The sequence below is a fragment of the Diceros bicornis genome, chromosome 14 (genome assembly GCF_020826845.1).
Source record: "Diceros bicornis minor isolate mBicDic1 chromosome 14, mDicBic1.mat.cur, whole genome shotgun sequence".
Taxonomy (NCBI): domain Eukaryota; kingdom Metazoa; phylum Chordata; class Mammalia; order Perissodactyla; family Rhinocerotidae; genus Diceros; species Diceros bicornis.
In genome coordinates, this window is record NC_080753.1 from 42,080,136 (window position 1) to 42,105,852 (window position 25,717).

Genomic DNA, 25,717 nt, shown 5'->3' on the forward strand with positions numbered 1-25,717 from the left:
GAGAGAGATTAAGTGACTTGTCTGAGGTCACCTAGTCGCTTAGGACTGAAAGTTGGGTTTTCTGAGAGAATGCTGTGTTCCTTTTTTACTAAATGTCTGCTTAATTGGTAACCATCCATTTGTTTACAGGTTGTGGTTGAATCAGACTAATAGTAAGGATTTAAAACTTACGTTTCTCCAAAGCTAATGGTTTTCCTCTTAACTGCTATATATGCTACACTGATATTCTTGGTCAGATACTTGGTCATAATCTGATCACAACCATGTAGGTAGGAGATATTAAGAGGAAAAGGAATAGGGTCTCCTCTAGGGATATTTCCTCTACTTTTATTCATCACACACAGATGTCCTGAGCACCCACTGTGTGTTGGGTACTGTGCTAGGTACTGGTGTTACAGTGACAAACTAGAAGAGGCCTGCTCACAGGGAGCTTATGTTCTCATGACAGGAGACAGAAAATACAAGGTTGCATAGAGATGGTAATTTCAGATGGTGAACATGGCTGAGAAAGAAATAAACTGGGTGATGTCATAGCCAGTAACGGGGGAGTGGGCTGTTACTTTAGAAAGGACAGCCAGGAAAGGCCTCTTGGAGGAGCTGGCATTGTATTTAAGATCTGAAGTTTGAGAGGGAGCCAAGCTAAGGGTGCTCCAGGCTAGAGGAACTGAAAGAGGAACTCTCAAGGTGAGGACAGCTTTATGTGTTCCAGAAACAAAAGGGCAGTCAGTGTAGTTGAAGAAAAGGGAGCAAGAGTTGCTGACTGAGCAAATTGAGATCCTACCAGGAACTAACTAAGAAAGGTAGCCAGGGTCTACTGCTTACAGGATCTTGCAGATGCTGATCAGGATTTTGGATTTTATTCACACAGAGGAGGAACATAATCTGGTTTAGTTTTCACGTGTCAAAAGATTCACTCTGGAGAAGCGACCTCAGTACTTTAGTGGAGGTTGGAGTGGACGTAAATGCAGAGCAGTGTGGAGGGTATTGCAGAAGGGCAGGCAAGAGTGGAATCTGCCTCAGATTAAGGTGATGCAGGGGGTGGGGGTGGGGCATGGAAAAGTGGAGGGAGAAACCTAGTTTCACTGTGGGATTATTTCCCTTGGAGAGCCAACGAATCCTTAGACTCATTGCACTCTTTTCTCCCCAACAATGCTGGATACCCATTGAAAGGTTCTTTTCATCTCCTTTTAAAATAAGCCTCACGAGTCTTCTAGTAACCTCTGTCTTCATGTTGATACACAGTTTAAGGGTCAACGTTTATTTATGTCTTCATTTATTGAACAAATATTTCTTGAGCACCTACTGGGAGCTAGGCACTGGGTATAAATACAAACATGACAGGCACAAGCCTCACAGCAGTTCCCATGTATTACAGGGTAAAGAAGGAAGTGGATGACTAAGCACAACACTGCTTCACAAGGACAGAAGAGCCAGGTGTGCCCCTTTCTTTCTAATGTATATGAGTTGGTCTCTCTGTAGGCACACACATTCAGTTATGAATACTAGCAGCTATACATGTTTATTGAACGCCTCTCATAGAGAAGTCAAAATCATTTTCTCTCTACCCTTCTGAGTTCTTAGCTGAGATCCCTGTAATAAAAGATAGATTAACAAGAAAAAAATAAACAGTTTATTAACATGTATACCTCATGTATGCATGGGAGATATCTAGGGAAAAATTAGTAACTCTTTGAAGTGGCTTAGAATTGAGGCTTAAACATCATCTTAATAGGGAAAGGGGAGGGAAGGATGTAGGCCTCTTAGGGGAGAGATGATTTTTAGAAAAGATGAATGGGCCCTTAGAGTAGATGGGAGGTAGGATAGTTTGTGACAAGGTTTATCTGGATATGGCGTCGACCGTTAGTCTCCTCTCCTGTGATAAGAGTCAATCCTCTCTGGTTGATGGAACTCTCAGGGAAAGGGTTTATGACAATTGGGTTCCTTTTGGAGGCTCTGTCTTTAGGCAAATATGGAGAGTTCACAGAAAGCATCTCCCTGCCTTTGCTGTTTTTCAAGTGCTTATAGTTCAAAATAATCCATATACCAAAGCAGCATATTTTGAGGTGGCATGTCCTGAACACCTAGAGTCCTTTTTTAGGGTGGCATGTTATGCTATCCTTCACTTTTTTTTTTTTTTTTTTGTGAGGAAGATCAGCCCTGAGCTAACATCCATGCCAATCCTCCTCTTTTTGCTGGGGAAGACCAGCTATGAGCTAACATCTGTTGCCAGTCCTCCTCCTTTTTCTCCCCAAAGCCCCAGTGGATAGTTGTATGTCATAGTTGCACATCCTTCCACTTGCTGTATGTGGGACGCAGCCTCAGTATGGCCGGAGAAGCAGTGCGTCGGTGCGCGCCCGGGAGCCGAACCCCGGGCCGCCAGTATCGGAGCGCTTGCACTTAACCGCTAAGCCACAGGGCCGGCCCAGTCCTTCACTCTTAATACCCTCTAAAGCTCAGAGATCCAGACAGGGCTTGTGGCTACATAGATGCTTTGTCTCAGCGTTACTTAGCACTTTTGGACAGTGTTCAAGTCACATTGCTAAATTATCTCACATTTTATAACATGACTTTGGAAATATTCCTATATGGTTTTCTGTTATTACATTTTCCAAGTGTGAAATACACAGTAATAATGTGTATAAAACAGGTACACAGAATATATGTTAACAATGGTGATAGAGTGAATACCCATCAGCCACCTTTCTGGTTAGGAAATCAGAGGTTGCCACTTCCTCGCTATCTTAGAATCTTCCTGTATGGCTTTCAGTTTTCCATCCCCTTTCTCTTCATAGACATGAGTATTTTCTTGTTTTTGTGATAAGGATTCTCTTGCCTTTCTTTACAACCCTACGTTCTGTGTGTGCATTCCTCAGTGATATATTGTTTAATATTGTCTGTTATTAAACTTCATATAAGTTGAGGCACACTGAATATTCTTTTGTGACTTTCTCTTCTGCTTCACATACGCATTGCTGAATAATATTCTGCTTAATGAATATACCACAATTTATCCAATCTACTGGTGGTAGACATTCTTTCAGCTTTTGGCCATTTCAAATAATCCTGCTACCAACATTGTCTGACATGTCTTTTGACATATGACCACGGATCCTGGGTTATGGTGTACCAATGATCATTTTAGGTAAATGCCAACTGTTTTCTGAAATAATTGTATAAATTTATGCTCCCACCAGCCAGGAGTGCCTGGGACAGCCTGTTGTTCCATATCTTCAACAATACTTGCTCTCGTCAAGAGTTCTTAATTTTTGCCACTCTGCTGGGTATATGAGTATCCCATTGGGTTTTAAATTTGCATTTACTTGATTACTAAGATGTTGAGGATGTTTTAACATATTTATTGATCATTTGGTTTTTCTCATCTATAAAGTTCCTGGTAAAGTCTTCTGTCCAATTTCTAAATCATTTTTCCCTTTTTGTTATTGATTTCAATCAATATTGATTTATATATTCTGGTTCCTAGCACTTTGCCAGTTTTATATTTACGTCTTTTTCAGTGTTGTGGCTTGTACTTTTGTTCTTCATATAGTGGCTTATATAAACTGTACTTCTTGATTTTAATATAGTCACATTTACTTTTCTTTTACTTTATGTTTTTTATTTCTTTTTAATGTCTTGTTTCTAAAAATTTCTTCTCTAATCCAAGATCATGATGATATATTTAGTTGTATGATTTTTTAAAAGCTTTATGTTTTGCCTTTCACATTTCAATCTTTAATCCTCTTGGTGTAGGCTTTAATTTCATTTGTTTTTCCTTGTGGCTGTCCAATTGTCCAAGTACCATTTATGGAAGACATCATGTTTTCCTTGCAGGTCTGTCATGCCATCTTTATCCCATAATAAGTGTCCCCATGTGTGAAGGTTGGTTTCTGGCTTCTCTACTATATTTCACTACGTTGTCTGGACCTTTATCAAGGTATTATTTTACCCATTATACAGATCTTCTTCAACTTACCATGGGGTTACATCCAGATAAACCCACCATAAACTGAAAATATTGTAAGTTGAAAATACATTAGTAGGGCCGGTCCCGTGGCTTAGCGGTTAAGTGCGTGCGCTCCGCTACTGGAGGCCCGGGTTCAGATCCCGGGCGCGCATCCACGCACCGCTTCTCCAGCCACACTGAGGCCGCGTCCCACATACAGCAACTAGAAGGATGTGCAACTATGACAGACAACTATCTACCGGGGCTTTGGGGGAAAAAAAAAAGGAGGAGGATTGGCAATAGATGTTAGCTCAGACCTGGTGTTCCTCAGCAAAAAAAAAGAAGAGAATTAGCACGGATGTTAGCTCAGGGCTGATCTTCCTCACAAAAGAAAAAAAAAAAGAAAAAAAAGAAAACACATTAGTACACCTAACCTACCGAACATCACAGCTTAGCCTAGCCTAGCCTAAACCTGCTCAGAACGCTTACATTAGCTTACAGTTAGGCAAAATCATCTAACACAAAGTCTGTTTTATAATAAAGTGTTGAATATCTCATTTATTGAATACTGCACTGAAAGTGAAGAACAGAATGGGTACAGAATGATTCTAAGTGTATCAGTTGTTTACTCTCATGATCTCGTGGCTGACTGGGAGCTGCAGTTCCAAGCCACTGCCCAGCATCACGAGACAGTATCATAAGGGCATATTGCTAGCCTGGGAAAAGATCAAAATTTGAAGTACGGTTTCTATTGAATGCTTATTGCTTTTGCACCATCGTAAAGTCGACAAATCGTGGTTGGGGACGGTCTGAGGCTCAATGTTCTTTAATATCTGGCTGTAGCGTCCTCCATCTCACTGCTTGTCACCTAGAAGGAGATTAAGTATTGATTTGATTAAGAATCCAAACTAGGCATCTTAAAGATAAAATAATTATGCTTTTTACTCTGGGAACTAGGTTTCACCATAGAAAACTTAGGTTAAGTTCCCAGGTAAAATCACAGTCAAATTTTCACAATAAGACAAAGGAAGATTAAGGCTAGTCTAATTAGGGTATATTAATATTGTATTAATTTTGTATGGCTGCTCCAACAAAGTAACACAAACTTAGTTGCTTAAAAAAACAGAAATTTATCATCTTACACTTCTGGAGGTCATATGTCCAAAATGAGTCTAACAAGCCAAATCAGTGTATTGTTAGAGTTTCGTTTCTTTCTGAAGGTTCTAGGGTAGAATTCGTTTTCTTTCCTTATTCACCTTCTGGAGGCTGCCCACATTTCTTGGCTCATAGCCTCTTCCCCCATCTTTAAAGTACATCACTCCAATCTCTGCTTCCATTGTCACATCTCTTCTCTGACTCTGACTCTTATGCCGCCCTTTTATAAGGACCCTTATGATTGCATTCATCCCACTTGGATAATCCAGAATCATCTCCTAATCTCCAAATCTTGAATTTAATCTCACCTACAAAGTCCCTTTTAACATCTAAGGTCAGATATTCACAGGTTCTGGGAATTAGGATGTGGACATCTGTGAGGTGGCGGGTGTACTATTTTGTCTCCCATGACTATAGTAAGGCGTGCCACCCCTAAATATGCCACTTTGATGTGTTGATTATTTTGAGTTAAAGGGATGTGAAAAACAGCAGATGCAAGAAGGGCACTCTGAACTTCCCTTTTCTTCCTGAAAGCAGGAGATAAAATTCTCATGTGAAAGGAGCCCTCCCTATAGCAGGAGGAAGAAACATTCTTATCAACAGAATTGGGGAGTTGAGACTGAGAGAAATCTGTACAAATAGACCTTTTTAAAATAAGCCTTATCTTCCTTTAGTCTTCCCATATATTTTAGTTACTTTTCCACAATTACCACTCTTCATTCAACCTAGTATATAAGCACTTAGGCCTAGCCACCTTTTGGGTCTTCATTTTCTTGTGAAGACTCCCATGTACATGTAAAATAAAATTTGTTTGCTTTTTTCCTGTTACTTTTACCTCCGCTACACATCACCTTTGTGAAACAACTACAAATACCTGAAATACACAAAACTCTACCAGAAAGTACTTAAAACCATTTTTTGTATTCAAAGTTCTTAATTGTAAACAAGAAAGGCTGACTCTGGTTGTTCATACATTAAAGGTGATGTTTAAAGGGATAGATAGGGCCGGCCCCGTGGCTTAGCGGTTAAGTGCACGCGCTCTGCAGCTGGCGGCCCAGGTTCGGATCCCCGGCGCGCACCAACACACCGCTTGTCCAGCCATGCTGAGGCTGCGTCCCACATACAGCAACTAGAAGGATGTGCAGCTATGACATATAACTATCTACCGGGGCTTTGGGGGAAAAAATAAATAAATAAAATTTAAAAAAAAATAAAGCATATGTATTGTAACGTTTAAAAAAAATAAAATAAAAAATAAAGGGATAGATAATAGCATTCTTGGGAGGGCTGAGAAACACGCATGAAGACACGTCTAGGACAAACCCCAAAACCATAATGCAGAATTGGCCTTGTGCTGCTGTGTTCCAACCACCCTTGCTGAGCCAGTTGAAAACTCTGGCTGCTGCCACTACCAAAGCTGGATGCTTGACATCTACCCTAGCAGACGTGGAAGCTCCAAGCAGAGTCTCTGCTCTCTTGTCATCTATGTTTGGAGAAGAGTCTTTTAAAGATGTTGACTGATTGGTGAAGCCTAGGCCACATATCTGCATTCTAGCTTTGATGGAGGCTAAGAGTTGTTCTGAAGCCTAGGTAAATAAAGCCAAGTTCCAACCTGGAATTGCACAAGTTTATAAAGGAAATAAATGGACCAGTATTTTTCAAACTTGTCCTCTAATTTTCTCAGTAAAAACAAAACAAAGCAAAAACACATATACTTGATAATAAAATTTTATGACACAATATTTTTACTTATTACATGAGCTGGTACCTTCATAGTTTCTATATATTATATTCCATTCTTTTTTTTTTTTTTTTAGTCCACATCAATGGATATAGATATACCCAAATTTTAGTCTTGGATTCTGAAGCGCAGCCAATAACACTTTATCAAACATTACCATTTTTATTCAAAGTAAATTAATTTGGATGATTAAATCTTTTCCATAAAAGATCTGTTACAATAACTATTTTTCATCCTGTATAAATGAAAATGCTAAAACAATAATACCCCACAGTTTTTAGAAATTTTACATTGTAGAGAAGGCTAATCCTAGTTACAGAACTAAGGAAACAATCTTTTTGGCATCACATTTAAGAAACCAAATATGGAAGAAAAAATGGTACTAACTTGTCTTTTATGTTCTTTCTTTTATAACTCATGCCAGTAAAATGAAGTTTAGGAATTCTATAGCAACAATGGCTTTCCATTACATAGTGATAGAAATCTGGCTCACTTTGATTATATATCAGTTTATGAAAGTGTTATTTTTATGAGAAAATTTTGAGTAAAATATCTTCTTTTAAAGAGGACATTTTAGATCTGCCTGTAAGAATAGAAAATATGAGGGCCGGCCCCGTGGCTTAGCGGTTAAGTGCGTGCACTCTGCTGCTCGTGGCCCAGGTTCGGATCCCGGGCAAGCACCTACGCACCGCTTCTCCGGCCATGCTGAGGCCTCGTCCCAAATACAGCAACTAGAAGGATGTGCAACTATGACATACAACTATCTACTGGGGCTTTGGGGGAGAAAAATAAATAAATAAAAATTAGAAAAAAAAAGAATAGAAAATATGAGACATTTACTTTTTATATGCTGGTTGGGACGCATCAAATTGTTTTCATTATCAGTTAAGGATTCACACTCTGCATTTTCAAAAGTCTGCAATAGTGGATTGGCAGCCACAAATCTGATATTTGTGTAAAGGAAAATGGTAAGAGAAGACAGTTCTGGGGGAACAGATATTACTGTTAAAGGGGGACAATTTGTATAAAAGTTTATTAGAGGCCCTGATTGCTTATTCATTTCATTGATTCATTTAGCCATCGCACAAATATTGACTAAGTGAATAATATATGCTATGTAATTTTTCTATGCCCTGAGGATACCAAAATGAAGATATTGTCCAAGGCTTTAAGACATCTAGAGAGGAAAACAAGCCTTAATCATCACCAACAACTCTTTGTGAAGTGTCAGGAAATCTTAGGTACTGATTTTGCCTGGAAGAATCAGGTAAAGTTCTCCTGAAGGAAACTCTTAAAGGAGTGAAGGGGATCAGGATATGCTACCCCAAAATATGCTGCTTTATGTAAATACTTACATAAAGGCATGAGAATTATCTTGTGCTGAAGCATCTGAGTTCCTGAAATCCTTATTTGCCTAAAGTCAGAGCCTCTCAAAAGAACTCACTTATCGTAAATCCCATCCTCAGGAGCAACCCTAGTCTCTTCTTGGAAATGAGATGTTGGCATCGCCCCCACACAGACACTATCACAAACTATCATCTCTCTCATCTATTCTCTTAAGGGCCTATTTATCTTTCCAAGAAGTCACTTGCTTTTCCTTCTCTCGTTCCGTTTCCCCTACCAAATTAGGTATATAGACCCTAAATTCTAACCACCCCTTTACTCATCACTGAGTGCTCCCATGTGTACGTGTGATGTGCACACTAAACTTCTGTTTGTTTTCGTCTTGTTAGTCTCTCTTTTGTTTGTCTAATTTACAGGGCCCAGCCAAAGAACTTAAGAGTGGAGGAAAACAATTTTTTTCTTTCCTCCCCTACTGGATGAAATCTCCAAAAGATCTGAAGGCTATTTGTGGACAAAGAAACAGTGTATATAAAAGATACTGTTGACAAGAACCTTCCCAGTATGACAAGTTGTTCAGTACATTCAGCTGTGGAAATCAGTGGTGGCTGGGGAGAGGGGCTTGGAGATGAGGTTTTGCAGGTGGGCAGATGTCAGAAAAGCACAGGAATTGGGGTTTTATTCTGCAGATGTTAGGAGAACCACTGAAGGTTTTTTATTTTATTTTTGCCTAGATGGGATGATGAAATTTGCAAGTCACTCAGATCTCTGATTGCAGTGGGATGGAGTGATTGTAGGGTGGGAAGAATGAAGGTAGAGAACTGTCAGGAATCTGTGGTCACTCTAGGGAATTGATAATAGGATTGCAAGGCTGTGTAAGAGAGGCAAAATTTTACTCTACCGTTTCAGAGTCTCTGGCTAGGCCTAAGAATTAAGTTGACACAAAACAGATTAATAGAAGAAAAGCATACAAATTATATTTAATAGTTTTACATAAGAGTCTTCACAGGAACAGGAAGACCAACAAAGTGGTTAGGCCCAAGTGCATATACACTAGGATGAACAACGAGTAGTAATTGTGAAATAGTTAAAATATATGGCGAGACTAAAGGAAAGTAACTTATTTTAACGAGGTCTGTTTGCACAGATTTCTCTCAGCCTTGACTCTTCATGTCTGGTGGTAAGAATGTTCCTTTATTCCTAGTATAGAAAAGGGATTTATATCTCTTTTACATGGGATAATTATCTCCTTTCAGAAAGAAAAAGAGGGGCCGGCCCCGTGGCTTAGCGGTTAAGTGTGCGTGCTCCGCTACTGGCAGCCCAGGGCTCGGATCCCGGGCGCGCACCGATGCACTGCTTCTCCAGCCATGCTGAGGCCGCGTCCCACATACAGCAACTAGAAGGATGTGCAACTATGACACACAACTATCCACTGGGGCTTGGGGAGGGGGGAAGGAGGAGGATTGGCAATAGATGTTAGCTCAGAGCCAGCCTTCCTCAGCAAAAAAAACAGGAGGATTCAGCAGGATGTTAGCTCAAGGCTGATCTGCCTCACAAAAAAAAAAAAGAAAGAAAAAGAGAAGTCAGAGCCCCATTCTTGCATCTGCTGTTTTTCAATTACCTTTAGCTCAAAATAATCCTTATGTCAAAGTGGAATATTTTGGGGTGGCGTGTTCTGCTACCTTTCAGCTGATATTCTGTTCTTTTCTGGGTGCGTGGATGATGTCTTACTATTTATGGCACACTCTAAAGAACTGGCTTAACGATGAAGTTATGAGAAGAAAGTGTAAGAAATAATTGGGAAGAATTACAAACAGAAGAATAGGACCCAAAAAAGCAAATTGAGAAGAATCATGGAGAATATTGTATCTGCGTCAGGAAGAAAGGTACCACAAAACCTTGTGATATTTTGAAGGTAGCAGTAATAAACAGGGTCAGATGTAGCAGAGATTAAATTCTTAAGTGTGATTTTGGATTTGGCAATTAGGTCACTGGTGACCATGGCAAGGGTACTTTTTGTAACTGGTGCAGAAGTCATAATTATGAAAAGTGACCGAGACTTGGAGATAGTGAGTCCAGATTACTTGGTCTTGAAGATTTGATAAAATGGGATGGATTTAGTAATTGACAGGGGTATGGATTGAGAGACAGTAAAGTGTGTTTATATGTAGATGGGAAGGAGCCAGTAGAAAGAATTTTAAGATTTTAAACTGGGATATCACTATGGTTCGATTAGGATGACCAACTAATTTATTGTCCAATCAAATAAGTTACTGATAGTGGAAGGTAGCTCCATTAATAATTATTCTAAAACAACAGCTATAAACTGAAACTAACCCAGTAAACGGGGGTGTCTTCACTCTAGGTTTAAGATAAATCCAAAAGACAATTCAGAACACAGGTGGCAGAGTGAGTATAGGATGGCCTGAAAGCCACCTCTTCTGCCTGGTGGAAAAATGGAGAGGTAAGAACGCAGACAGTCACAGTGGAAAGCCATAGGTTGACCGAAGACAAGAAGAAACATTTAAGTTGAATTCCCAAAATTTTAGAAATAAAGCAGTAAGACAATCCATGAGCTTTTAAAGTCACATTAGAGTCCCAATAAGTCCTCATATTTGACTAAGTTTACTAGCCATGGCTCCATATATCCATAGCTATCCATATTTCCTGTAGGAGAGACGAGTTAAAAGCTCCACCTGGGCTGTATAGGACACTAGGTACTGGGGCAGAACATTTTGGGAAAATTAATTCCAAATGCTCCTGGAGTAGAATGATGTTAATTATTAACATCTAAATTGGGAAATTGCTGCGTTCTCCAAACGCAGTATGCTCCAGCTGGCTAACCCACCCAGCAGTTTCCAACCGCATAACACCTTCATTCTCCTTGCTTTCTTAGGGTACATTTCATAGACGCCATTTTTAGAAGATGACTGCTAACTACATAATACCTTAAGAAACAAACTACCAGATTTAAAAGAACACCCAAATCTTAAGTTAGAATTGCAACAAAACACTAACAAAAAGCTTTAATGTTAACCTTTGCACTCTAGTTAACAGCCCTTCGTGTGACCAAGTGGGTAGCCCTGAAAAGGACCTTTTATGAGCGAGCTGAAGCTACCGACCTGATGTAACTGCGCTGAGGCTTTAGCCGCCGAAGCCGTAGAGGGTGCGGCCCTGGCGCTTGAGCGCGTAGACCACGTCCATGGCGGTGACCGTCTTGCGCTTGGCGTGCTCGGTGTAAGTGACGGCGTCCCGGATCACGTTCTCCAGGAACACCTTCAGCACCCCGCGAGTTTCCTCGTAAATCAACCCAGAAATACGTTTGACACCACCACGCCGAGCTAAGCGCCGGATAGCAGGCTTGGTAATGCCCTGGATATTGTCGCGCAACACCTTGCGGTGACGCTTAGCACCTCCTTTGCCCAGTCCCTTTCCACCTTTACCTCGACCGGACATGATCACGAGCAAGCGCTTACCACCCTCCAGAACCTGTTTGCTGCAGCACTTTATATATCAACGCTGCGGACCTTTTAGGAAACTGAACCCGCGGGGGCGGGAACGAGACCTCTACCCCCGCCCCTTCCCTAACTTACTGGGCGTCTACTATTGCCTAGCAAGGGAAGGGGGCGGGGAAATGCAATTCAGTATCTGACTCGTTCCTGTTCCTTTGCAGAGGTCCGGAGTCTTTGGTTTCTGTGCTCTCTAGTCCTGTTCCTGTGGGTTGTCTCAAACAACAGATATTGTGCAAGTCTCCTAACCACTTTTATCATTTATAAAAAGGAGGCAGTGATGCTACACTTGTCTACAAAACGGAGAGATACCAGAATAAAATTAATTGTAGAATGTAAATATTCTTCTAAATATAAAAGCATTAACTCTTACATCTCCTGCAATATTTACATTATTAAATTTGGTTGGTCATGGAACGTTCCCTTTTGGCAGAACATATACATTTAAATCATTTTCAGCATTCCTAATAAAGAAGGAGCTCCAGGAAGGGCAGCCAATATTAATTGGATTTCTTCTTTTTGCTCCCAAATTTATAAAGCATTATTTGCATCGTAAGGATGAAGAATCCCAGGCTTGGAGACCTAATTTTGTTTTCATAAGTGGTATTGTTGGGGTTAGAACTGAGGCCTGATTCTGGAGTCTTATGACCTTGCCATCTACCACTGATCTATGCCAGTAAAGAACAGAAGGCACACCATGGTGAATAGAAGTTTGCAAATTAACAGAATTAACAAAAATAACACCAACAAACTCTGAAATACTGGCCAAGTAAAAAGAGAAACTGAAGTCATGTTCTACATACAGATGATAGGTTGATATGTTTAATAGACAAATGCCAACATTTGCTCACGCTGCACATATTCACACTGAGTGCCTTCTAAGTACTACAGATGTCATTTTTAAAAATCTCCTCTCTGCTGGTGCTTAGGGTATAGGCAGTCGGAAGACTATTCATTTCCTTGAGTCAGACACTATTGAGATTTAGCTGAAGTACAGGGAGCAGACTCAGACAGTGATCTCTCGTGCTCTCCGTTTTGAGAAAGACACGAAACAAGAATCATTGATTCATTCATTCAACAATTTAGGTCTATTATATGCCAAGAATGGTGTACAAATACCAGGTTCACACAGACAATCGCACATGTTCTTTTAAAGAACTCAATGTCTAGCTGAGGGAAGAGAAAAGTAAATTAAGGGTGTGGGGTCAGACACCAGTCCAGAATACTCCTAGTTTTGGCCTAGTAGCTATGGGTAGAGCAGCCATATTCCTGCAACATTAGCAACACCGAGGAGCTTGTTACACGTGCAGAATTTCAGGACCAGCCCCAAATCTACTGAATTGATATTGCATTAAAAAAAAAAATCTCCAAGTGCATGATATCCTCATTGAAGTTTCAGAAGAGTTGTTTTAAAGCTCTGCTGGACTACATTAGCCACTAGCCACATGTGCTCATTTAAATTTAATTAAAATTTAAAAAATTAATTTCTTCAGTCGCTCTAGCCACATTTAAGTGCTCAATAACCACATGTAGGTAGTGGCTATCTATTCAACAGTACAGATACAGAACATTTCCATCATTGCAATGAATTCTATTGGGCTGAGCTGTGATAGTGAATTTCTTTTGAAGAACTTCTAGTCTAGATTGGGAAAGGGAGTGTGGCAGATATTTGAGAATGAGGCTTACTGCAAGTAAGGATTGGTGTATTTTTGAAGTATAATAGATGTTAGCCAACTTCTGGGTGTACCAGATATTACAGATGGAGAGAGGGACATACAAAAAGAAAATTGGAAGTTGGACGGTAGTAGTGCCCTTTTTAGGAAATAAAATCAATAAGATATAGTTGTGCTTGGAGCAGAGTTTTAAGTGGAAGTGTCCTCAGGTGAGACCATCTGATAGGAAATTAAAATAGATGTGATTTTTCATGGCCCTTCTGAATACATTTGACCCTAACACAATGCTCCATCTGCTATACGGCTCTTATTTTTTCTTTGCCCTTTTTGGTATTTATTCAACATAATCACTATTCTCCTTTAACCTTTGAAATTCACTGAAGTTTGGAATACTGAAGCACAGTCCCTGTGGACTGACCCGGTGAGCACTACCTATATCTCTCACATTTACTATGGTAAGAGGAGGGTTAACACCAAAATTGAGAGAACATGAAGTCATAAGTGAGATATCCATCACTTATCTAACTGTAGTTTTTCTCAGTTATTTTTTACATCTCTAAAATAAAGGGTTCAAGTCTTAGTCTAGTGGAAAACCCACTGTTTTAGGATATATACAGATTTAGAATTCAAAATTAATAAACACAACTTTTTTGTGGGCTATCAAAATCATAGGTGAAACTTTCCAGTTTACAGTCCCATGGGGTGATCCAGCTTTCAAGAACATTGTCCATATTACAGTTACAGAGAGGACAGGTATCTGGGTCTGAAGCAGTCACAGTAGCTATGTGCAGCACAGCCCCATCCTTCTACATCTGGAGAAGAACTTTTCAGACGAAATCGAGTCTCAACTCTTGCCCTCCAGGAAGGGCAGAGATTACCTAGATGCAATTAAGGAAATGGCCCTTAGCCCCACTGTGTTCTTACTTATTTGGAACCTAAATAGCCATGGGAACCAGTAAGAGATGCACAGAATGAATTGGGTCACATCTGCTGGAGAAAGAACTTTTCACCTATCTTAAATTGAGTATATATAACTCAGGAAACTCCAACAATTATTCAACAACCGATATTATGACTACAATGATGACCAAAATAGTAAACTTTCAAAAACATGAGTTTTAATTGTATCTTTAGGTCTAGATAATATTAGGCTTTAGGCTGAAAAGGAAAAGGACATATATGGTGTTTGTGACCATTGCTATTGACAATGATGCTACTGAGGGTGACAAACAGCCCCTTTCTCTAGACACCCATAACATGCCTGCCTAGGGAGAATTAGATGCTGCAGATCCAACCCTAGAAGCTTACCTCTTTATACACAGTATTTGTATTTGGTATATAACATAGTCTCAAGTCCGAGACACTTGGTTTCAGTCAGTGTCAGCCAATAAATGACTATTTAAAAACAAAACAAGTGATTTTTACGGAATTAAAGTGTGGAGAGATGACGTCTTTACAGTTGATTATACTATCTTGTATTTATATGAGAAAATTCTCAAATCGCCATTGATAGTAGCCCAGAATAACTAGGTTTTTGGAAATAGGGTTATTTCCCAGAAGAAAAACAACTCCAGAATACTTTTCTTCTTCATTTGTTTTAATACATGTGGTGTTAAATTCCAGTATGTGATTATTTGGTGGATAATATTAATTTTGTGCTTAATTAAGCAATATTTACCTAATTCCATTAGCTCTATTGTGTTGCAAACTAAGAGAGGGAGAGCAGTAAAATGAGTTACATTTGCTACGAAATGTTTGTTCAGCTCCCTAGGTGGACATATTCAGCCAATTAATTTAGGTTGTGACAGCCTAGTTCATATTTTGTTAGGAAAAAAGCCCAGGGAGAATTATGAACATTCAGAAAGTGATTTAAGTGAGAATTTTTTCTTTCTAATCCTGTGTCCCTACTTGCAATGTTGAAAAGAAGTCAAATCAAATTTGTATTTTAAATACAATTTTGAAACACGGGAAATATGTACAAAATTCTATGTTAAATATTGGAGGATAAAAATCTTATGGACATGGTGTTGGTCATTAAGTACTTCACAATTTTAACAAAGATAGAATATATTCTAAACATATGATCTCACAGTGTTCTTCAGCTCACAGCTGGTAAAATGATGTAGAACTGCCATTCTATTGCTTCTCGATTCACTTTGCTTCTGTGTTGATGAGGTGGTTGATCTCTAATGCTCATTCTAGGTCTGAAAAATCTAGGAGACTAATTTTTTAAGAGGATTGGTGACTCTATTTAGAACTGTTTATGTAGAATACGAATGGAGCGACCTCACCCCCCATTCTTCCTAAAATGTTTAAATCACCCAAACACGGGGCTCAAAGCCAATTTACATACTGGTCACTCAAATACTTTTTTAAAAAAATCTACCTTTTATAAAATAGTTATCCATCTTGTACGTAGAATTTTCTACCCTAGTGCCAATTCCCAGTGCTTAGTGCAAAGAACTTGCGGGAGAGCTGTGCTATTGCTCTCGCGAAAAATCCGATTTTCCTTGTTTATTTGAATAAAAAAGAGTTTATTTATATAAAGTTACAAAGAAAAGAATGTGCAGAACAATTTCCCGGAAGAAAGATTTGCAAAGGAAAGAGAGAGAAATAGTATTTTTAAGGAAAATCTGAAAGTTGTCTCAATTTGACCGAAGTTTTAAAGAGAGTTGGGGGAATCAGGAAAGTTTCAGGGTGCCAGTTTTGAAACTAGGTATAGCAAATGAGGCAGGAATGAAGCCTGAAGACTCTCAGATCCGTTTCCCCCAAATCCCTAATTATTTCGTGCCCAGATTTCGTATATTTTTCTTCTTTTTTAAGGGGCAAGAAACACAGCCACACAGCAGAGCCGAGGAGCCCTTCTAGGCTGCGCGGCGCACGGAGCAGGAACCAATCATCACTCAGCGACTCTCTATATAAACCCCCAGCCACCAGCGCCTGCGCCACGCCGTTCTGACAGTTTGTGCTTACTTTTTGTCTCTCTGGGCAAAACAGAAAAATGTCGGAGACTGCTCCAGTTGCTCCCGCTGCTCCCGTACCTGCGGAGAAAGCACCTGTTAAGAAGAAAGCGAAGAAAACAGGCGCAGCTGCTGGGAAACGTAAAGCGTCCGGGCCCCCCGTGTCCGAGCTCATCACTAAGGCTGTGGCTGCTTCCAAGGAACGCAGCGGTGTGTCCCTGGCTGCGCTCAAGAAGGCGCTGGCGGCCGCTGGCTACGATGTGGAGAAGAACAACAGCCGCATCAAGCTGGGTCTGAAGAGCCTGGTGAGTAAGGGCACGCTGGTGCAGACCAAGGGCACTGGTGCCTCCGGTTCTTTTAAGCTCAACAAGAAAGCAGCCACCGGCGAGGCCAAGCCCAAGGCGAAAAAGGCGGGCGCGGCCAAACCCAAGAAGGCTGCTGGGGCGGCTAAGAAGCCCAAGAAGGCGACGGGCGCGGCCACCCCAAAGAAGAGCATCAAGAAGACCCCGAAGAAGGCGAAGAAACCGGCGGCGGCTGTGGGGGCCAAAAAAGTAACGAAGAGCCCGAAAAAAGTGAAGGCAGCCAAACCGAAGAAGGCGGCTAAGAGTCCCGCCAAGGCCAAAGCACCTAAGCCCAAGGCAGCCAAGTCTAAATCTGCCAAACCCAAGGCTACGAAGGCAAAGAAGGCGGCGCCAAAGAAGAAGTAAAGGTGTAGCGCAAGTCCTGTTCTGAAAATCTCAAAGGCTCTTTTCAGAGCCACCCACTAATGTCAGGTAAAAGAGCTTAACTGAATATATTTATGGAAACCACCAAAAAAACAAGTTGAAATGAACTATGCTTGCATATTTCTTATATGGAGTTCTTTTAAAAACTTAGTGGGAACAGGGTAAAAATGCGCGCGCACCGCCGGGTGTCCAGAACTTAGAGAGAGATATATATGATGAATGAATAATGACACGATGCTTCATTGGCTACAGTCCTCCTGATGATAATGTGGTGGCTCTGAAAAGAGCCTTTGGCTTCTGCTGCACAGGTCTTAAACCTCACTTGCCCTTAGCCTTGTGGTGGCTCTCCGTCTTTTTGGGAAGCAGCACGGCCTGGATATTAGGCAGGACGCCGCCCTGCGCGATGGTCACGCGGCCCAGCAGCTTGTTGAGCTCCTCGTCGTTGCGGATGGCCAGCTGCAGGTGGCGCGGGATGATGCGCGTCTTCTTGTTGTCGCGGGCCGCGTTGCCCGCCAGCTCCAGGATCTCGGCCGTCAGGTACTCCAGCACCGCCGCCAGGTACACCGGCGCGCCGGCCCCCACCCGCTCGGCACAGTTGCCCTTGCGGAGCAGGCGGTGCACTCGCCCCACGGGGAACTGCAGCCCGGCCCGCGAAGAGCGAGTCTTGGCCTTGGCGCGAGCTTTGCCGCCCTGCTTGCCACGTCCGGACATATTAAAAAAGAATACAATTCTCTTTAACAAGCCAGTCTGGGGAAGGGGTTGTTATAGCCTCCGGATGTTTCGTAAAATGTCCGTTCCCATTGGTTTGCAGAGGCTATTCAGGGTTAGCCAATCAGAACGTACCCCTGGACCTATTTGCGTGTGCGTCAGAGAGAGAAAATACGTACCGCACCAATCAGGGTTTGAGATATTAAAACTTGTGCATAGCTGTGAAACAATGGAAAAGCTTGGATTTTTTTCCTTGAGATCAATGATGTCCTCTTTTGGAGGACTATTCACAGTATGGTTATTCTGCCTAAATCTGTATAATTATTGCTACCACTCTGATGCTAAACGATAGTAAAAAGTGTAAAAGTAATCTCTGGCGGTTTATAAATTACCCTCTTTGCCAAATTCCTTCCCTACAAATCGTTGAGAGACCCAGGGAGTCATGATTGGCTGTCTAACAGTTCTTCCGTGAATAGGCAAGGAATAGGGAAGGAGGGAAAAAAAAAAAAAAAACCTTTGGGAAGGCAGCATGGCTGGTTAGAGAGCTCCTGGAGATGGGGTAACCAAGGGAAAATAAATGGGCTCTAGAAAGATAGGTCGACCTGATGTTCTAACATTTCCACTTTATCCCCAGGGCTGAGGTTTTTGATGTTTGTTTTGGGGGGGGGGGTGGTTCTGCTTTATTTTTTTATTTTTTCGGATTTCAGGGAAGTCCACTTACTTTTACTGGCAAATTTGACAGAAATCTGAGTTCTGCAGACCATTGTGGGGCTATAAACCTAGACGGGGAATAATTATGTCTTTATTTTCACAAACTCTAAATGCAATTTAGCATTTCCTTCAACTATGCCTATAGGCAACTAATCACAATGGACTTTGGCAGTACCTGTGATGTTTCAACAATGGCAATCACAGATGTTTTCTTATGACTTTGCAGTTATTTCAGAGACCTTGAAATAAAGTTTCTACTCATTCTGAGTTGTTGAAACTGACATTTGTTATTCCACGTGCTGCTCCTTGTTGATGTCACTAATGAAACCTTGTTACGTTAATAGTGTTACTAATGAAACATATACATACTTCAAAGAAACGCACTTTGATAACTGTATTTTTTTTTTTTTGGTGAAGAAAATTAGCCCTGAGCTGCCATCTGTTGCCAATCCTCCTCTTTTCGCTGAGGAAGATTGGCCCTGAGCTAACATCTGTGGCCATCTTCCTCCACTCTATACGTGGGACGCCTGCCACAGCATGGCTCGATGTGGTAGGTCTGTGCCCAGGATCCAAATCTCTGAACCCCAGGCCACTGAAGCAGAGCATGCAAACTTAACCGCTACACCACCAGTCTAGCCCATGTGTTTTACTGCTGCTTTCTCATTCTGTATGCTTTATGTATTTAAAAACATCATTTTGAGAAGGTGTCTATAGGTTTCCCCAGACTATCCGTGGAGTCCACAGTACAAAACAAGTCATGAACCCCTGAGCAGATCTCCAGTGGACACAAATACCTCCTGGTTGAAACGCCTCTTCACTTTCTTTTTTAACATCACTCGGCCACTCATTGGTTAATAGTTTATTACATTTTACTGTCTAAAGTTAAAGAAAAAAAAGATATGTAGCCTCTCAGTGTCTTTCTTGCTCATCTAAGCAGGTATTCACTTTTTCCCCCGTCACGGCTGCATCCCATAATTTCTTCCTTCTGGGAAGAGCTAAAAAACTTCCTTTTATGAGAGTGGCTTGGTTGAGAAGGAGATCTGGATAAATGGGAGAATGTGAAATAGTTACTCAAAAGAATCTTTTTGAAAATAAGAGATTGCATCGAATGGGAAAGATAAGGAGGAAGAGATCTGTGAGGTCTTTAATATCCAAAATAAGAGGGTTAGGCTTTTGATGAAGAGTGATGAGGAATAAGAATTATGCAAGAATGTGATGTTCAATAAGAGTGGTCAAAATAACTATATAAGATCTCTGTAGTTCCTTACAGTGTACAAAGCACTTCTATAACCACCTCACTATAAAGTATTTGCATTAGGTAGGTATAGTTAAAATGCTTGTTTTACAGTTTAAAAAATTGTGGCTTAGAAAGAGGAAAAGACCAGAATCACCTTATCAATAAATAGTGGAGCTGGGTCTCAAGCACAACTTTTCTTATTCCTAGTGTCGTTTTCTTTACATGCTCCCCATCAATAATCAATAAAAGGAGTGGAGTTCATGTATTTCTATTTTAGGCCCTTTGTGAACCCTCCAATTCACAAGCCATTTGGAATGAATCAGAATCAGTTAAACATGATTCAATCAAGGACCTTCTAGAGTTTTACTCCGGTTTATGTAAATTAATATTTATATTCCTTTCCCTTGGACAAGCCCGAGTTATCAAGGGAATCAGAACTTCTTTAAATCTTCCTCCATCTCCCCCAATTCTTTTGCAGTTAAATCAGATTAACATGAACATCTTGGGATAGGAAAAGAAGACGAGAGACATCTTAATGTCCTGCATTAGGAAGATGAGGGAGTAAGATGTTCACTCCCAGTCCCTATATTTCATCACTAACCCACATCCCCAGGATGGTCTCCCTGGGAGAGTCTCCTAAAATGCTCATGCTTGGGTTTCTCATGCTCTTTGGCTGAACAAAAATGGTCTGTCAATTATAGTGGCAAAAACCCAGGTTTAGAAATACTCAACAGATTGATATTTAAAGATGGCAAATATCAGACAGACAGGAGCCTGTGTGAGTAGCTGTCCCCAAAACACACAGTCAAAAAAATAAGAATTAAAAAAGATGTCTTAGCATGGAAAGTGGGAGGGGCATGTTCATATTTTTTTAACTGCAGGAGGGTACTTATGCATACGGCATAAGTGTGAGTCAAAGTAATTTTTAGGACCAGTTTGAAGTTACTACTTTCTCCCTTCTACTTAGTAATTGCCTGGCTCCTTTTAACTGAAGGAGGCAGATTAAGTTCATGTCACTGTGTGGAGGCCTTGATTATTCCTGTCACTCAGTCACTAAATCAGGTTGATGTTTAAAGAAGTCTCGGTAACTATTTTCTCCCTTCTCACATTTTCTCCTTATCCTCTCATATCTGGGATGATTCCATTGTTTCCAAACCAGCATCCTAATTCTAGTTTCTCCAGCCGCTAATTCCTAAATTCTGGTCATTCTGCTATATGTCCTATGAAAAAGGTCACTGGCCCCCCATTGCCTTATGTTCCAATGAGGGCTTCCTGGCCTTTTTTCATAACAATGCTTCACACTAACTAGCGCTAATAACAACTCAGATTACCGTTCTATTCCTTCTTTTTTTGTTCTTTTTTTTTGACAACTTTGTCCACATACAGTTCCTTCTTCTCTCCTCTCTACCTGGGAGAATCTTTCCAATTCCATCTCAAGTTCCATCTCCGTGAATAAAATTCCCTAATCTAAAAGTCTAGTTTCTCTAACAATGTGCTCTGATGACATTTAATAATTGGGTGCCATTATTATCAATGGAAAATTTATAATACATCTATTTTTTTTTAGTTAAACTAAACCCTAGGGCATTAGCCTTCTTTGTCTTGTTTTCCAACTACTCTGTGTGTGTGTTTTTAACTGACTGTGTTTTTAGTCCTGTCAAATGAGTGGGATTATCCCTAGATGTTAATCAGATTCAGCGATTTCATTTTCTGTTTTTCTGTGTAGGAAGTCAAAGGTAATAAATCTCTCTGCCCCTTTTATGATCCATCTCCTCATGGCTTGACTTAGGCAATAACTCCCTTATTTTCTGAAGTATGTCATCCAAGGTGTTGGGGCTACTGCAAAAACGAAACCAAAAATATTTATAACACTTCTGCAGTAAAAAAGTTTCCAGGTGTAAAATATCAATATTTACCTCTGATGGGGTAGAGAGGGGGTGGAGAAAAGATAAAATGGAATTTCTTAATTGTCTTGATATTTTTCTATCATTTCCATAAGATAAAACTACTGGTCATTCAGAGATTATATACTCGTTTTTTAAAAAATTGTATATACTTGTAGACAACTATATAAGCCTGAAATAGATATACAACTTAATGTACCAAAAGGTATATATAAAGTGACATGAGTTAGATTTGTCATCCTTCCCCAATAAAATGAAAATTCATTTAAAAAACATCTGATATTAAGCACTACTGTTTCAATGTATGCCTTTTAAAATTTAAAAAAAACTTACTTTGGATGTGTGTGTCAACCATCAAGATTATTGTTTGCATGGTGGGCAGAAAGGCTAAAAATTGTCCACGTTAATGTCATATTTTTATTAATGTTCATCAGTTATATTTCTGTGCAGTTGGCTGTAATAATTATCATATAATAGAACTTCACAATCATGTAGAATCCTGTAAATTTTCAAAACCCATCCATTTCCTTTAACGTATATCAAAGAATTAAGGTAAGCGTGTCAGTCTTCCTATGACAGCTTTCTCAAGGAATAAAGCCCTCAGGGGTAACTGATGAGGATTATATTGATGCTGTTGTTTAATACAGTAATACCTAATGGGACAAGTTTTGGCTCTACTACTTATTATCTGAAACTTTCTTAGTTTCAGTTTCTTTATCTGTAAAGTACTATTAGAATAATAATAATGTGTAATAGGTAATTTTAGTAAATAACTATTGAATTTACCTTATATTTTGGAGCCTTCATAGAATACTACATGACTGCTGGCCCTTTGCAATCACTCAATAAATGTTGATTATTTTTACTTAGGAAAACTATATATTGAAATTACATGAACTCTTAGTCAGCCCTGCTGGCCTAGTGGTTAAGTTTGGTGTGCTCTGCTTCGGGGGCCGGGTTCAGTTCCTGGGAGTGGCACTATACCACTCTGTTAGTGGCCTTGCTGTGCTGGCGGCCCACATACTAAAAAATATAGGAAGATTGACATGGATCCTAGCTCAGGGCAAATCTTTCTCAGCAAAAAAAAAGAAAAGAAAAGAAAAAATCACTTGAACCCTAAGAATCTCTTATTTCTGTAACCAGCAGTGCACTAAATGGTAATTTCCGTTCCCTCAATAATTTTTTATTTTACATTCAAATTTGACTGAATAGTTTCCTTAGGGTTTGTTTTAGGGAAAGGACCATTCTAGATGTTCTGATGGATTTAGTGATATAACAAGATGTTTTCTGTGACAACTAGGTCCTCATAGGTCCTCCTTTCTCAATGTCCAACATCTGATGAGATAGAAACATACATTAAAAACTGCCAGAATCTCAAAGAAAGTAAAGTGTATGAGAAATCACATTCTAATATAGAATGTCTTTATCCAACATTACAAATATCTATCACTCCAGTTATTTTAATTAAGGATAGCTAAACTTTTTTTCCATTTGGACTCCGACTCCTCAGTTCTCAGCACCCAAGTCTCAATGTTTGACAGACTTCCAAGAATAAAGATTTCTTCTATAAAACCTCCAGGACTCTACTATGGCTAACTTGGCCTGTGTATTAATTTACAGTTTTGTCACTGTTAAATTTAGACCTTGACTAACCTCTTTCCTTAGTGATTATTGAGGAGAGACAGCCTATTAAAAATAATAATAATAACAGAAACCTCTCAATTCTGTAGTTAAGGATATCTTGCCCATCTTGAAACTGGAATTCCATGAAGCGTTTAGACATAAAATCCTTTCAAACATCATACAGTAATCCAATTAGTAAACAACTTTCTACATTTTCAAATAACAGCCTGTACGGTTTCAGAACAGAATTTTTGATTGCCCCTCTCATCAGCTACCAGTTTAAAAATAGTGAGGAATCTGTTACTTCCATGGGAAAGGAATATCTGTTTAATACAAATAGCATAAAACTGTTCTTTTGTATGAATAAGAGAGCAAGGACAGAGTATTTCCTGCGAGAGAACACTCAAACTTCCAAGGACTTTATTTTAGTAACAAATATGAACTACTTTCATGGGATTGGATTTAGAGACTGAGAATTTAGGAAAACCAGATTAGATCTCTTGAAGGGTGTTAGCTGAAAACTCTCTTGGTGGATTTGGCCCTTGTGGAGGTGATCCGGCTAAAGACCGCTGTCAAGAAGTCCACAGGGGCTGTCAAAGCCAACAGTCTTTCCTTTCGGTGCCCCAGCTAATAACCTAAGCCATGGCACCTCGTAAGGGGCGCAGACGTGTATCCCTACCCACTGTCAGCAAGGTTCTAGTGGTTGCTAGATGAGTTGGGCCTCAAAATTCAGGTGAGGCAGGGCACCGTGGCGCAGGGTTCTGGACCCTTGGTCTCGGTTCAAGCTCAACAAGGTGGCCTCTCGGAAATACAACCACGGAACTGAAGGCTCAATTAAGCCTAAGAGGTAACTTGTACTGCTTTGAACGGCGCCAAGTAGTCACATAAGTTACGGAAGCTACCGATGGTGGGACACGCAGGGGCCGAGAAAGCAGCCAAGTTCAGGGCAGTCAAGGACACCGTCAGAGAGCCTATCAGGCCTGTATCAGATACGACTTCGTGCCCTATCGGTGATCCTTACTTGTAAAGTATCACGGCGTCTTTCAGAGAAAAAGTGGTTGGCTCTGAAAAGAGCCTTTGGGAGTTAAAAAGTAGGCACTCAAATCACGAAACTTATGCCCTCTCTCCACGGATACGGCGGGCGAGCTGGATGTCTTTGGGCATGATGGTGACGCGCTTGGCGTGGATGGCGCACAGGTTGGTGTCCTCGAAGAGCCCCACCAGGTAGGCCTCGCACGCCTCCTGCAGCGCCATCACGGCCGAGCTCTGGAAGCGCAAGTCGGTCTTGAAGTCCTGGGCGATCTCGCGCACCAGGCGCTGGAAGGGCAGCTTGCGGATCAGCAGCTCGGTGGACTTCTGGTAGCGGCGGATCTCGCGCAGCGCCACCGTGCCGGGCCGGTAGCGGTGGGGCTTCTTCACGCCGCCGGTGGCCGGCGCGCTCTTGCGGGCCGCCTTGGTGGCCAGCTGCTTGCGTGGCGCCTTCCCGCCGGTGGATTTACGAGCAGTTTGCTTAGTACGCGCCATAACTTAGCCGTAAAACCAGCAGATTAAAGAAAGTGATTTACTCCTGTATTTATACAGGAACAGAATCACTCTGATTGGATTGTGAGCAATTCCTTTTAGTCATCGGTTGCTACATTCCGGAAGTGCTCCGGGAGCTTTAGGATTGGTTTATCTGCTCGGTACAAGTTTCTGATTGGTTAATTTCAATTAGCAGACGTCTTCCCAGCCGTTTTTAACAAGTCATTTTCTAAGTTATTTGTTTCACTGATAATGCTTCACACGCACAAGTAAGATCCATAAGCACATTACAGTAGTCATTTAATATTCTTGAACTTTTCTCTTGTTTGGATATACAAAATAGAATGTGTTTAAAGTTGAATGTGCTTTAGAATTTCTCTTTTAAAAAACACCCGCCATTTTCAGGACAGTTAACCCGTTTTCATCCTGGTCAAATTCCCCGTCCTTATTCCCTATTTAAAAGTCCATTGTCTAAGCATCTCTAGTCCTATTTTATTATATTTATAGTAAATATCTAGTTCACTGTAGCATAATCTTCTAGGATATACTGTTTAGACGTAAAGAATTTTGTATTTCATTCAGGGTACACGCAGCAAAATTCCAATATGCTAGAATCCCTGGGTTTTTAATATCAGGTTTGTCTCAAACTGGTAATTTGACTCTGCTGTTTGGTTTTGATGTATTTAAAATGTCAGCCCGGTTCAGTCTAATGGCAAGAGCCGACAAAAAACGTTTGCTATGCGGAACCTGGAAAAAGATGGCGGCGATCGAGAGTCTTCTGAGACTATTTCCTTACAATACTGCAATGGCCTAGCATTTCGGGATTCTTACCCAAGAGACCTGAAGTGTCGTGGACAATTTAAGACAAATCCAGCGGAGCTGCAGTCAGGAGTGGACTCGGCTAGATAACAGGATTTCCTTCCTTGGTTTTCGTAACCAAACGCGAAGGTGTCTACTTATTTTCAA

At 40.6% G+C, this 25,717-nt stretch overlaps 3 protein-coding genes across 4 annotated transcripts; 1 reads left to right on the forward strand and 2 right to left on the reverse strand.

Annotated features, from left to right (window-relative positions):
• Nucleotides 1-4,469: 4,469 nt before the first annotated feature.
• Nucleotides 4,470-24,774, reverse strand: LOC131414071 (histone H3.1-like). Of its 2 annotated transcripts, XM_058555115.1 has the most exons (3): nucleotides 24,422-24,774; nucleotides 10,518-11,651; nucleotides 4,470-4,811 (listed from the first exon to the last, which is right to left on the reverse strand). In XM_058555115.1, the coding sequence occupies exons 1-2, from the start codon at nucleotides 24,752-24,754 to the stop codon at nucleotides 11,325-11,327; spliced, it is 660 nt and encodes a 219-aa protein (XP_058411098.1). In that variant the 5' UTR covers nucleotides 24,755-24,774; the 3' UTR covers nucleotides 4,470-4,811; nucleotides 10,518-11,324. The 2 variants fall into 2 exon arrangements, 1 of the variants encoding a protein (XP_058411098.1); XR_009222099.1 differs by lacking the exons at nucleotides 10,518-11,651; nucleotides 24,422-24,774 and adding an exon at nucleotides 16,336-16,396.
• Nucleotides 16,322-17,152, forward strand: LOC131414042 (histone H1.3). Its single transcript, XM_058555086.1, has one exon. It carries the CDS (start codon nucleotides 16,364-16,366, stop codon nucleotides 17,027-17,029), a length of 666 nt encoding a protein of 221 aa, XP_058411069.1. The 5' UTR covers nucleotides 16,322-16,363; the 3' UTR covers nucleotides 17,030-17,152.
• Nucleotides 17,305-17,763, reverse strand: LOC131414052 (histone H2A type 1-E-like). Its single transcript, XM_058555096.1, has one exon. The coding sequence runs from the start codon at nucleotides 17,756-17,758 to the stop codon at nucleotides 17,366-17,368; it is 393 nt and encodes a 130-aa protein (XP_058411079.1). The 5' UTR covers nucleotides 17,759-17,763; the 3' UTR covers nucleotides 17,305-17,365.
• Nucleotides 24,775-25,717: the final 943 nt, after the last annotated feature.